Raw genomic sequence first — 13384 nt, forward strand, 5'->3', positions numbered from 1 at the left:
AAGTTTTATTTGAATGCTGCATATATCCACCCCCTTTTCATTCCCCGTTTGAGTCTTCTCCGTTCCTCTCTCCTGCTCATCACTCCGTGTGGAGGCAGCGCGTCCGAGATCCACGATACCCCAAACATGCCCGGGGAGCCGCGCGAAGCCCCACAAGACATAGCAGATGCATTTGGGCAATATCATCAGTCCATTTACACAGTGCAAACTCCGCACTCGGAGGAGGAGGCCGCCTCCTTTCTGAGGGACACGTCACTGCCGTCCCTTACTGAGGTAGAGCGCCTTGAGCTTGATCTAGAAATGATGGACATCGAGGTGGGAAAAGCTATCCACGATTTGCGGGCCCTAATGGTTTACCAATAGAGCTATTTAAATTCACTTTGAGTAAAATCGCACTGTATCTCACTAACATGTTCTTGACAAGCAAAGAGCAGGGATTACTGCCTGTAGACAAACGACTAGCTAACATCATCGTTATTCACAAAGAGGGCAATCAAAAGCACAAATGCTCCTCTTAAAGACCGATTTCATTGTTGAATGGAGAAGCCAAGATCTTGGCGAAAATCCTGGTCTTCCGACTGTTGCGGGTCATTACCAGCCTGGTCCATCCAGACAAGTGGGTTCATGCCCGCAAAGAACGCCGCCCTCAACCTGCGCCGACTCCATGGCGTGCTCGGTTGAGCGGAAACGATAGAGGAGGATGCAGTAGTAGTGTCACTGGACGCCGCTGCAGCCTTTGACACCATCGAATGGCCGTTAATGTTTGCCGTGCTTCGTAAATTGGGAATAGGACCGGAATTCATTGGGTGGGTTTGACTTCTCTACCATAAACCTCTTACCCGGGTAATAGTCAATAATAGAACTTCCTCCAACTTTGTTCATAGCCGTGGCACCAGGCAGGGATGCCCTTTGTCCCCGCTTCTCTTTGCCCTGACTCTCGAGCGACTGGCTACGTGGATTCGTAAAGGTCCCATTGTCAGAGGCCTTAGATAGGCTCCGGGATGGGAGGATCGCATCTCATTGTATACAGATGACATCTTGCTCTACTTGGCTTTGCCGGCTGCCTCCCTCAACGAGATCCTTGACATCTTTCGGGTCTTCGGTGATTTGCTTGCTACAGGATAAACTGGTCCATGTCGGTGATCTACGTCCTTAGCGGGAGGCTACCTCCGTTCCCTCGTGGGCTTCCACTAGTCGAAGTAGTCGACAGTTTCAAATACCTGGGGATTAGGGTCTCTTAGGATCCCACTAGATTCTATGAACTAAACCTCCTACTGCCTCTGACATGTCTCAAATCAGACGTCAGGCACTGGAAGATGCTTCCTCCCTCCCTATTTGGTCATGCTACCCTCTTTAAAATGATGTCCCTCCCCACTTTCTTTACGCCTTGCAAAACGCCTCAAACTATGTCAGCCCTTTGTATTTCAATGAAATGGACTGCCTCCTGAGAGACCAGCTCTGGGAGGGCAGGCCCCGCGCATAGCTATCCATAAGATCACACGGGGATGGTTCAACGGGGGAATCGAGTTACCAACCAATGCATGTACAGACCCCTAGGTGACCCAGCCTCTCAGATTGAAAGGTGGTTGCTGCCAGGTGGGAGTTTTGAAGGAGCATTATATGCGCGCGCGCGCTGGGCCCAACTTGATGGGACCCACTGCTCATGTGGTGCAAGTATGGAAGACTGCCTTGCAAAGTCTGGGGTGGGAAGGCAAGATCACGAAGGCCACGCCGCTTTGGCGCTGCGACCTACTAGGACACTTGAGTCGCTCGTAGGGCTTTGATCGATGGGATCTTATTGGAATTTCCAAGGTGGGTGACCTGTGGAAGTCCGGAGATGTGGTCACGTTTGACCAGCTGCAAAAGGACTATGACATGGCGTGCTCCGAACATTTTTGATACCTGCAAATAAGGCATGCCCTGCTTGCAAAACTCCCTAGAGGGGAACCGCTCCCTGAGTCCTCTCCATTGGAGGATAGAGTGCTGGATGGGCACCTGCCGGAAAAAGCTATATCGCTCATCTATGAAAAACTGATAAATAACTTGCCGGACCCACTGGACCATCTGCGTGCTAAGTGGGACCATGATGTGGCTGGCCTGGATGATGATGAATGGCTAGCGGCGGTGGCTTCTCCTCGTCAGGTGGTCATCTCTTCTAGGTTGCATTTAGTGGAACTCAAGATCCTGCATAGATCGTACCTTGCCAGAACAGTCCTGGTCCGAATGGGGTATAGCTTTGATGAGAATTGCACTAGACGGTGTGGACAGGTAGGCACCTTCATACATGCGCTTTGGGAGTGCACGGTTATTCAGAGATATTGGGCGGGAATTATGGGACTTATGGAAAGTGTATTGGGCCAAAATATTGATGGCAATATAAAACTAGTTCTCTTGAACGCTTGGGGGGCAACGGACCCTAAGACCAAAGAGCGCCTGTGGGTTACCTTGGGATTGATGGTAGCAAAGGGTAATATAGTGAAGCTGTGGAAGGCTTAAGAACCGCCCAGACTAGTGCATTGGAGCAAGGACATGGACTGGTGGATGGTCACTGAGAAAACAATATATGTTGCAAGAGGGTGCCCCAACAAATGGATACAGGCCTGGGATAGCTGGAACGCATATAGGGGTGGGATCTGTGAATCCCCGTTGACTAAGGATGATACCATTGCCCAATCACTAAGCACACTGCAACTGTAATCAATATGACTAATTTTTCTCGGGGGAGGTGCACCTCCTCTGGCATTCACCTGTGGTATCACTACGAAATTATGTGGTTGTGATGATTGTTGTCTGTTTGTCATACTCGATTTCAATAAAAAGATTTAATAATTAAAAAAACATGTATTTGAGATGAAAATGTGTGTATTTTCAGGACTCATAAGCTGATGTTTGAAGAAAAATTGTTAAATTTCCAAAATAAATCTAAAGCTATTATTTGAGTTGGAGACATTTATTACTCATATTATTACCTTGGTGGCGGGGAACAGCAGCTATGACTGTTATGTACTACCCATGTGGATGCATTCCAAAATTAATCGTGTTCTTTTTAACTTTACTGCTAGCAACCCTGTCTAATGCACTGCTGACTGTCTTGAATAGACTATCACATCACTTAGAGTAGCCTGTGATAAGTTTCATTGAACAAAAGTAGCTCTTATTACAGAAAAGGTTGGAGACCTCTATCACTCCTGTTTGGCAATGGTGAAATGATGGTACACTGTGGATATATGTGTCCCATGAAGGCCACATGAATTTAGATCACAAGGGAAACAGACTTCATTAGTCCTTTCTTGAATGCACATTTACTTTGTGGCCTAGAAACTAGGAAGGGTGCAGCTGTGATGCATGTCCAAAAATATATCCATAGCCTTTGCAAAACGTAGCCTTTTCCCCATTTTCCTTCTCATTGATGGTGTGGGAATGGTGCAAGCTGTGTAGCGGGCATTACTGTGAAGTATGTGTTGCAGGATCAGAGAATAACAGTCGCTTTTCATAAGACAAACACCCCCGCCCCGTCCCCGCCTTACTGAAAATGCAAAAACACATAATTAGAACGTCTTTAGGGAGTATTCCAGATGTGCATGCCATAAATAAGAAGCTGCTGTCACATACACTTTTCTAGTTAGCTTTTAATAAGGTACAAATTAAATGTGCACATGCATTAAAACAAGGTTTAGAAATGCACATGCCTGAACTTGATGGCAAAAAAATAATCTAAAATGCATTTAAAAAGTGTGTTTAATACCCACTCTTGCTAAGCATTCTCTTTTGGATTTGATCCACCAGCTATCCTGCTATTTCCCTGTACCGCCTTCCTTTCTGCCTCTCCTCTAAAAGATTTTAAATCCTTCAGCCGGTTTAAAGTAAGGGACTGACACATTCACAGACATGGTCTTTTTGTCATGCACTCAATTATTCTCAGTCACTCACGCACCATAACAGATTTCCACAATCTCAAACACATTGGCTCAAATCACACTAAGTGACGCTCATTGTCAGGCCAGCTCTCTGGCACCATTTGACTTTCAGTTGGCGGCGAGGTCAAAAAGTCAAAGCTTAGGCATGGAGGGGGATGCAGGCATACAAACTAGAATACAAATAAGTAATAAACAGAGGACAATAAATGAAATGTCCAGGCAGCAGAGTGAAGTTATAAAAAACATGAACCTTTCATTCACATCATGCTTCAACAATGTGTTAAAATCAAAATACAGAGCAGTGTATTAAGCTACTGGTCTATCCAACATAACAACTAGGTCATGCAGACTCCTGCTTACCTTACATTATGTGGACTGGCAGCAGAAGAAACAGTACAGCATACAGACACTTAAGAATGCATCCACTGCACGTTTTCTGATCACAAGAGTCTCAAAGTTCTGCTTAGCCTTATATTACACTTCAGATGATGCAGGAGGTGCTTTGGTGTTCCATTTGTTGGCCACAGCTTTCCAGTGATTTATGGACATGAGTGGCAGTTGTTGGTCAGTATGTGGCAGGTACATGTCTGTCTGTCAGACTGATGGAACAGGCATCAATAATACCATGGCTGTTGCATCCCAAGTTTGAATAAAAAGGTAGAACTCCTAATGATGACAAGCATTAGCACCTTGGGAAGAATGCTATGCTCTGAAGGCAAACAGAAAGCATTTGGATGGGATGTTGCTGATGGTTGACAGCGCTCTGCACTTTATGCTGAATAAATCCTACTTTCATAATTTCAATGTTTGGACCTCGTCATTCTAAAAGGAGATAACACTTTGGTGATGAGGATGGGATGGAAGGACGTATCACCTCTAGGAATGTTTGACATTAAGAATAAGACTTAACTGACAACTGATGTATGTGCCCATGGCTCTGGGGCTGTACTAAGCCAAATTCAGGATAACAAAGCAATTGTAAAACCTTGCCCTATTTTGGGCAGGAAGACATTTCAGAACATACTTGTGATGAATACCCTTTCAAAGAGTGTCCAAATCATAAGCCTTTAATACATCTGTTTACTACTAGAGGGTCTTGTTTGGCATCCCCACGGACTGGGTATGATTAGTAAATATGGAGGAATTTAATTTTGTGCTAGAATTTGGGAAGGGCAAAAACAATGTGTTTGCAGATAGCTTATCAAGAAAAATCACTGTACTGACGCAGAGAGTGATTTGGAACAAGAATGGGTGGCTTATGTACCCTATGTAGACCTGAGTGCCATATCAGAGGATGAGTGGAGATTGGATTGACCCATAAGGGTAACATGGGAAGACAGAGAACCAAGAGTAGGTTAAAAGAAATATAATGGTGGCCAGTTATGGATAAAGAGATTGAAGCAAAAGTCAAAGAGTGTTACTTATGTGCTAATTGTGATGAAGTCCAAAAATCACATTCACAACCCCTACAACAGGTGAAATTTCCTATGAGGCCTTGGGCAAAAGTGGGCATCACTATAACAGGCCTAATGGACAAGCTTAGAACACTGAGCAAATATATCATAGTGATGGTGGATTACTTTTCGAAATGGTTTGAAATCGAATTTGTACCTGAAATCACATCCAGGAAAATGAGAAAATTCCTAGAAATCATTTTTAGGAATGAGACCTATCTGGAGGAGCAGATCTCAGATATTGGCACCCAATTGTGTACCAGTGAGATGGAGAAATATTTGGTACACCCCATCATTGTACAGAACAAAACTGCAGTCTTTAACCCAAAAGCCAATAGTTTAGAAGAAAGGTTTAACAGCATCAATAAGGACAGTATATATATTTGGCAATGGCAGGTCAGTGATTGAACATGTGAATCAGATTGTGTGGTCATATAAGACAACTGTCCACGATACCATAAAATATACACATGAGTTATCAAGAGGTAGGAAACTCAAAACTATGTTGGTGTTAGGTGGTATGAACTTGAAAAGCAGATGTGATACTAAGGAAACTCAGGAGAATATCAAGAAGAAAGAAGGAAAATACAAGCCAAAGTATGATAGTAAAAAAAGCAACGTTTACTAATGTGTGTGTCTTGTCGAGTGAAGTATCTATGAATGGTATGGAAAGGTGAAACGAAATTCTCATAACCCATTGAAGTAATCAGTGTTGGAAAGAAATGTGTCAAAGTAAAACCTGGAACAGTATGGATCAAATATAGAATTGTGGTGTGTGAAAGCAAAAGGTGGAATAAAAGGAAACCAACAAAAAAAAGAAAGTCATCGATAATAAAACAGAGATGAACAGAAAAGGACGTTACATTGGTAAGAACTAAAAGTGTACCTCTAAAGATTATGTGATGGGGAAATGAAGCCACACATTAAATATGGAAAAAGTATGTTAATATGTCATTTAGTAATCTGTTCAAAATTTGCATAGAGATGTATGTAATGTATATAGTTGCTGTTTTATGTTTGGTTATGCTGTATTTCCAAGGCAGGAAGAAAGGCTAAATCTCGAGTTTCAGTAAAAAGGTAGAACTACTAATGATGTCAGACATTAGAACCACAGGAAAGAATGTTATGCTGTGAAGGCAAACAGAAAGCAGTTGGATGGGATGCTGCTGATGGTTGGCACCGCTGGGGAGTTTATGATTAATTAATCCTACTTTCATCATTTCAAAATCTGGACCTCAACATTCTAAAAGAAGATTATAACAATGGCCTAGACATCAACACTCTAAAAGAAGATTATAGCAATGGCCTAGACATAGGTAAGATAGTCACCAATTGTTGAAGGTGATCCATTCGGTGAACTTCTTCACCAATAGAAGGGAGTCCTCTGCTAGAAGAAACTTGTAAAATAAACCGGAGAGAAACTGGCAGGGGTCGTGCTACATGAGTCTGCAATGCATTGAAACCAACCTAGATCAGTGAAAAATGTTGAACGGGTGAGAGGGGAACCGCATGTCTAATATGCCTAGGACTTTCAACTCTACAGTCATACACACAAATTCACATTCTATCACACTTTGTCCCTCACACTAATAAATCTGCTGTAAAGTCTCACCCACACAAATGACATATTAATTAAACAATCACTTTCACATGCTCACAAACATTCATTATAGACATTCAACAACCGCAGGCAGTGTCCTGTGTGTTGCCTCTTTGAGTGCCCTTCATATTTGTTTTTATCGGCCCGTGAATGATTTTAAAGCACCACAGCAGCCACAATCAAACCTCTTGGAGCTCCAGAGAGTACTTTCAGCTTTTCCACCCTAAGGAAAGAAGAGAAGTAATTCCTATGCAATTCTTATATTTCCAAAAAAGCTATACATGTCCAAATACGGCGAGGGACTGTGTTCTATGTATTATATATAAATTACACATTAAATGTATAATTATATTTTCAGAAAATAAGATTGTTGTGAACAAACACCAGTTTTGTAAAAAATATTTCTGTGTGACAAGTCTAAGTAACAGATAAAGGAAAGTAATAAGAGTTGATATGAAATTGGGAAACCTTTCAGAAATAATATAGTTATACTACCATACAAAGAGTTGTAATATTTCTTTAAAACATTTTAGATATTATTCAAAAATACATCTTTTTTCTGTGTCACACACCTAGAATTAACAGTATGTGTGTTGGGCGGAGGGTGGTGTTTGTGGCAGGAGTGGGGTGTGTGCATGTGTGCTCACACATACACATAGACACAATTCATGAACACAATTTCTAATATAAATATCAGGTTTATACGATGAAAAATGTAATAGGATTGTAGAATTCTCTCTCATAAGGCCTCGTGATAGCCCTAAGAGTGCGGATTATTTTTCTCTCACAACATTTACATACAAGATATAATTGACTAACTTCGTGTTCTTTGGCGAGTTTGAGAATTTCATCAAAAGTCACAAAGCTGTCATTTCCGCGCACAGCATCTTTCTCCATGTACCCAAGGTGAATATCAGTAGCAACAAGGATTTTGAATGTGCTGTCATCATCACTGTAATAAAACCAAATTGCACAATGTGAAAAAGTATTTCATAACTTCGTATCAAAAACTGAAATATAGCATTAGAAACTCTGTATATCTATCCCACAAACATTCATAAATAGATCAATAACAGCCACACTCAGCAGTCAACATTCACCTTAGCAAGTGTAATTCTGAAAAAAAATTCTATTGTAAAGAAAAATATATACTTTCCGTACAAGGTTTCTACAAACGAGACAAACAAAACGATTGTAAAGGCAATTTTAGAGACCTCGAAAAAGCAATTCATGTGACAATACCTACTCATCCATTCTTCGGTAGTTAGAGCTGATGGACATTTATTGACTTTAATAGAGATACAGTGTTAGAAATGACAGAACCAGGCACATGATTATTGACTCTTTCCGCACTAGTGATTGCTGGCAAATCCACAGGCAGTCACCGACGCCTAAATTACACTTTTTAGCCTCAATCTCTTCTTCTGGCAATATATCCTCAGCAAGTCGAAGCACCTTTAAACATTTTTGAGCCTTTTAGCATGGGTTTGATAAACCTCTTTAATCATCATCTTTAAAGGAGAAGCAGACATCTGAACATGGTAATAATGAACCCAACCTCTGTAGTTGGCTACTTTCCACTAACACTGGTGTCCGTCAAATATTTTGAACCTAACCCTAGCTGGAGTGAGGCCACCTGAAACATTCAGGTGTGGCACACTGAAAAGTGATTACAAGATGTGACTCAGCTCCAATCTAACCACAGGACCTTCCCTACTCGTTTCCTGATTGATCCAGTGTGGATCCCTCTTTAACTATGGATCCTGTGAGAACTGTATGGTAAAATAAAAAATTCCCATTTCCAGCATGTATGTGTATTCCTAATTTTCCCTCTGCCCCTTTTTCTCTTACCATTCATGTCAATCATGCCATGGCCTACTTTCAGAAATCCTTTCTTAACCCTTTGCAAGCGTCAGACGTGGGTCGGAAGGCCGGGTTCCGTCCGAACCGCGCACGTGTGGAATTCGCCCGCACCGCAGGGTAATTCCGGCCGTGCCCAAAGGGTTAATATTTGTGATATGTTGGTGTATTGCTTACTTCTATCTTTACACAGCAGCCCAACCTCAGGACTGCTGTGGAATTATTCATTTAACTCCTCATTTCTGTTATAGCCAATGGCTCCTCAAGAAACATACAACCTTGAGTATACCTGGAAGCACACTGGCACCCAAAATGGGTAAGCGCCATGCTATATAAAAAACTTAAATACGAAATAAATACATAAGGATATGTATGAGAATTTGCTCTCCCATCATAGTGTAGCTGAAGGAAGAGGAAGAGAAGGAAATGATTTATAGCAGCTTACAACTGAAAATGATTTTGAAAAGCTTTGAATTCTCATCCACTGTACCATTAGTATTAAGTTAGAAAGGCTCTCAGCGACAAAACTATGTAGCGACAGTATCTATGAAAACAGAAGTAGGTTTCACTGGATCAACACTCTGAGGAAGATGGCAAGAGACGCTAGGCAAAAAAAAGACAGCACACAATCATGCAAGGCTGCAGTAAGGGAAGACTTAAATGCTTAGAAATAATATGATAGAGTGGCATGAAAGAAATGCGTGTGGAGTTCACCTAAAGACACAGAATGGCTCTGATTCCCTAAATAAATATATATGGGGTAAAGTATCCCCTGCCATCAATTATAAGGATATTGCAAGTCACTGAGGAGTTGCATGACCATATAGAGGAACAAGGCCGAAGACCAAGTTGCTTTAAAAGGTTACTGAATTCCAAGTTGACTTACAATACCCCTTTCATGTACAGCAGGAGGTCATTTATCCCTTATAATACATGGTCACACTATCAACTTTCCCAAAAACCACTTAACTCTTTGTTGCGTAGCTCTTTCATAGGAATGGTCATCAGACTACAGTTATAACAAAATGCATATTTTTGATAAACTATGTTTCAGAAAACAGGCTTAATTCTACTTCAAAGAGAATGTGATTAGTCTTTGTTTAATTAGCAAAGAGTGCTGATTAAGTGTGAGCATCCTGTGTGTGCCTAAATCAATGCAATTCAGACTGTTGCTGCAAAGCCTTTGTACTGGACTTAAAAATGGACTAACAGCTGGACGTTTCCAAAAGCATCTCAACAAGCAGTCCCCAAACGTATCATACTGTGTACACATAATCTATGTTATTTTTTGTTAAGGTATTTTAATTTATTACACACACGAATCACCCCTGGAAGGGTATCTCGGCATGGGGCCAGGACAAAAGACAGCGGGCAAAGGAGGCAATAATTAAAATAGGTGGGTTTTTAACGCTTTCCTGAAATGGGTGTGGTTTTTACTGGTGCCTAATTGCAATTGCGATTTGTTCCAGAGGTGAGGGGCAAGGAAGGAGAACGATCTGAAGCGTGACCTGGCCTTTCTGAGCAAGTTGTTGTCACACAATGTTATGAGTCTGGGGGGTGAATAAGGCACAAACTTGGAGGGTAGATATGCGGGCCCTTGTCCAAGGAGGGCGTTACGGGCTAAGCAGCAACTTTTAAAAATAATTCTCTTTCTCACCTGAAACCAATGTAGGGACTGGAGAAGAGTGGCTATTACCGAACCCGGGTGAGGTTACAGACCAGACGGGCAGCGATGTTCTGGACCAATTGAATTTTGGAGAGTAGCTTCTCGTTAATGGAAGCCAAAAGTGAGTTCCTGCAGTCCAGAAGACTAATGACAAGAGTTTTTCTTGAGGAGATGGGTAATATGGGAAATACCCTTCTCAGCAACCACGGCATGTAGAAGCAGGAACCAGTAATAGATGAGGTTTGTTCTGTCATGGAGAGGGGTTGATCCAGACGGACTCCAAGGTTTTTTACCACTGGTTTAGGAATCGGGGTGAGACCCAGGTCTGAAGGCCACCAATCCGGAGACCAAAGAAGTTAAGCCTGGCCGAACAACATGACTTCGGTTTTAGCGGGATTGAGTTGGAGTCTGCTGTCAGACATCCAAGTTGCAATAGCCTTCATCCCAGCAGAAAACAATGCTTTTGAATGAGACAGATTGTTTTTGATGGAGAAAAGCAACTGTGTGTCGTCAACGTAAGAGACAATCTCGAAGCCAAAATCTTTGACAATCTTGGCAAGGGGTGGCCATATAAATGTTAAAAAGCGTAGGGCTAAGACATGAGCCCTGAGGTACACCACAGTCAAGCGGTTGAGTTCTAGACTAATATGGCCCCAAGATGACTGTTTGGGTTCTGTTGGACAGAAGTCAGCTAACCAGTCCAGAACCGTACCGTGGATCTCGATCTCCTGTAGACGTTCAAGAAGTCTCTGATGAGACACTGTATCAAATGCTGCCAACAGGTCCAGAAGAACCAGCATGGTAGGGATATTTGAGTCAAGGGAGTATTAGATATGGTCAGTGACAGCTAATAGGAGTGTCTCAGTACTATGACGCGGTCTGAATCGTGACTGAGAAGGGTCTAATAAGTTGCTTGATTTGAGATAAGTTATCAGTTGCTTATTAATGTTTTTTCCAGCAGCTTAGCCAGCAAAGGGAAGAGAGAGATCGGCCGGTAATTGGTAAAGTCAGTTGAGGCTAGATTGGTCTTTTTTTAATAGGCCTAATGATTGCAGATTTCCAATCTAAGGGAACTTTTGCCGTTGTTATAGATAGATTATGTAAGCAACACATTTGGGGAGTCACATAGTGAGCAAGATGTGCCAGTACTCTGTGTGGGAAGACATCGGTGGGAGAGCCCGATTTTATAGAGATCAGAAAATTGTGATGGTTTTTTCTAGAGAGAATGCTTCAAATTTGCATAGATTAACAGTGGCATTAGGGAAAGGAGCAAGGGCTTTCAGGCTCTCATGGGACTGGACAGCGACGGTGGGAACATTTTGGTAAACCGCTTTGATTTTACATTCAAAGTGGTCGGCCAAAGCGTCACACAGTGATTGCGACGGGTTTGGTACCGGGGAGAAAGCCACTGGATTAGAGTATTTTAAAAAGAGTTTTAGATGAGTTCCCGGCCTCGTCTGTTTGCTTCCCAAGGTGAGCTTTACGAGTATTCTTGATGTTACGATGGTACGTTGATAGAGCCACTTAGTAGGTATTTTTGTCAGCAGGACGATTGGTGAGACGCCATCTCTTTTGCAGAAAGCCTTCTCTGACTTTAAATCTAATGAGTACCAGGGTAAGTGAGGTATGTGTGAGCTCTTTTTAAAGTGTCTAAGAGGGGCTATTTTATCAAATACAGATTTCAGAGCCCTATTAAAATGACAAACCGCTAGGTCTACATCTGCATGACCAGAGTGAAAAGGAGGCAGCTTTTCCTTGGACCAGGTGAGTGCAGTAATTTTCTGCCATTGTCTGGAGGGATTATTTTGGTAGGTAGGTGCTAGGCATTTCGGCAGGAGGGGATACAAAAACAAATAAGTTAACGATTGGTTCAGAGTACGGGTTTAGGTGGATCACAACTGAGTTGTGGAGTGTTCATAAAAATCAAGTCCAGGGTATGGCCTGCAATATGGGTTGGTCCTATAACTAGTTGGCGTAAACCCAATGTTTGTAAATCGGATAGTAAGTGGTAAGTTTCTATGTTCAGGTGGTCTTCCCTGTGGTAGTTGAAATCACCCAACAAGATAAATTGCTATGTTGAAGAAACATGGGGGGCTAGAAGCTCCATTAAGCGTTGGATGAAATCCCTTTTTGGAGCAGGCGGGTGGTAGACTAGAGTGCCTTTCCAGTAGAGGTTAGGGGAAAAGTCAAGTTTAAAAATACATGTTTCCATCCAGTATTCAGAAATCGTGTTGACTACTGAGACTTTAACCTCTTCGATGCTCATGACGGCTCCCGGCCGTCATGAGTCACGGTAGGCGTGTGCTGATGACGGCCGGGAGTGTCATTACCACGCCCGCGATTTGATTAGAATGTTCAGCACTGCGGCTGAATTTGCGCCGCAGTGATGAGGTTAATATTCTCTTTATAAACAACCAGCGGCCCGCCCCGACATTGTCCGGGTATGACAAAAATGTCTGCAATGGTTAGAATAGGTATATATATTTTATTTCAAAACCTCATGGTATACCACATTCGTTAAGGCTGTAGGATAAGTAGGTCCTAAAGCATGTCGTTGTTCTCAAGAATAACACGCTACTTGTCACAATTTTAGAAATAGTTTGTTACCTGTGTTTTAGATCCGTGCAGACACGCTACTGCTGGGTGTTCCTTGCAGCTGAACTTGTGGCCGTTAGTGGCTCATCTGGGAACATTTTCCCTTTTGTGCTCCTGCGCACCTCACAGTCCCGTGACTCAGTCGTCCTTGCTTCCCCTTTGTGCCAGCGCACTAAGTCTCTGCCTGCACCTCCGCCCTTTATTATAGATGGGTCCTCACAATGAATGAATTCGCCCCAACGATGCTCTGCGTGCATGGGCTTGCATTTGCCTCTGTATCAACTGATCAGCA

The 13384-nt window shown here is 42.5% G+C and overlaps 1 protein-coding gene across 1 annotated transcript in view; it reads right to left on the reverse strand.

The window, feature by feature from the left end:
• Positions 1 to 13384, reverse strand: part of MRE11 (MRE11 double strand break repair nuclease) — a 365919-nt gene that overhangs the window by 324908 nt on the left and 27627 nt on the right. The window contains exon 3 of the mRNA XM_078656972.1: positions 7791 to 7923. Within this exon, the coding sequence (XP_078513098.1) occupies positions 7791 to 7923 (133 nt within the window). The remainder of the gene's footprint in view (positions 1 to 7790; positions 7924 to 13384) is intronic.

This window comes from Lissotriton helveticus, chromosome 8, assembly GCF_964261635.1.
Source record: "Lissotriton helveticus chromosome 8, aLisHel1.1, whole genome shotgun sequence".
Classification (NCBI taxonomy): Eukaryota; Metazoa; Chordata; class Amphibia; order Caudata; family Salamandridae; genus Lissotriton; species Lissotriton helveticus.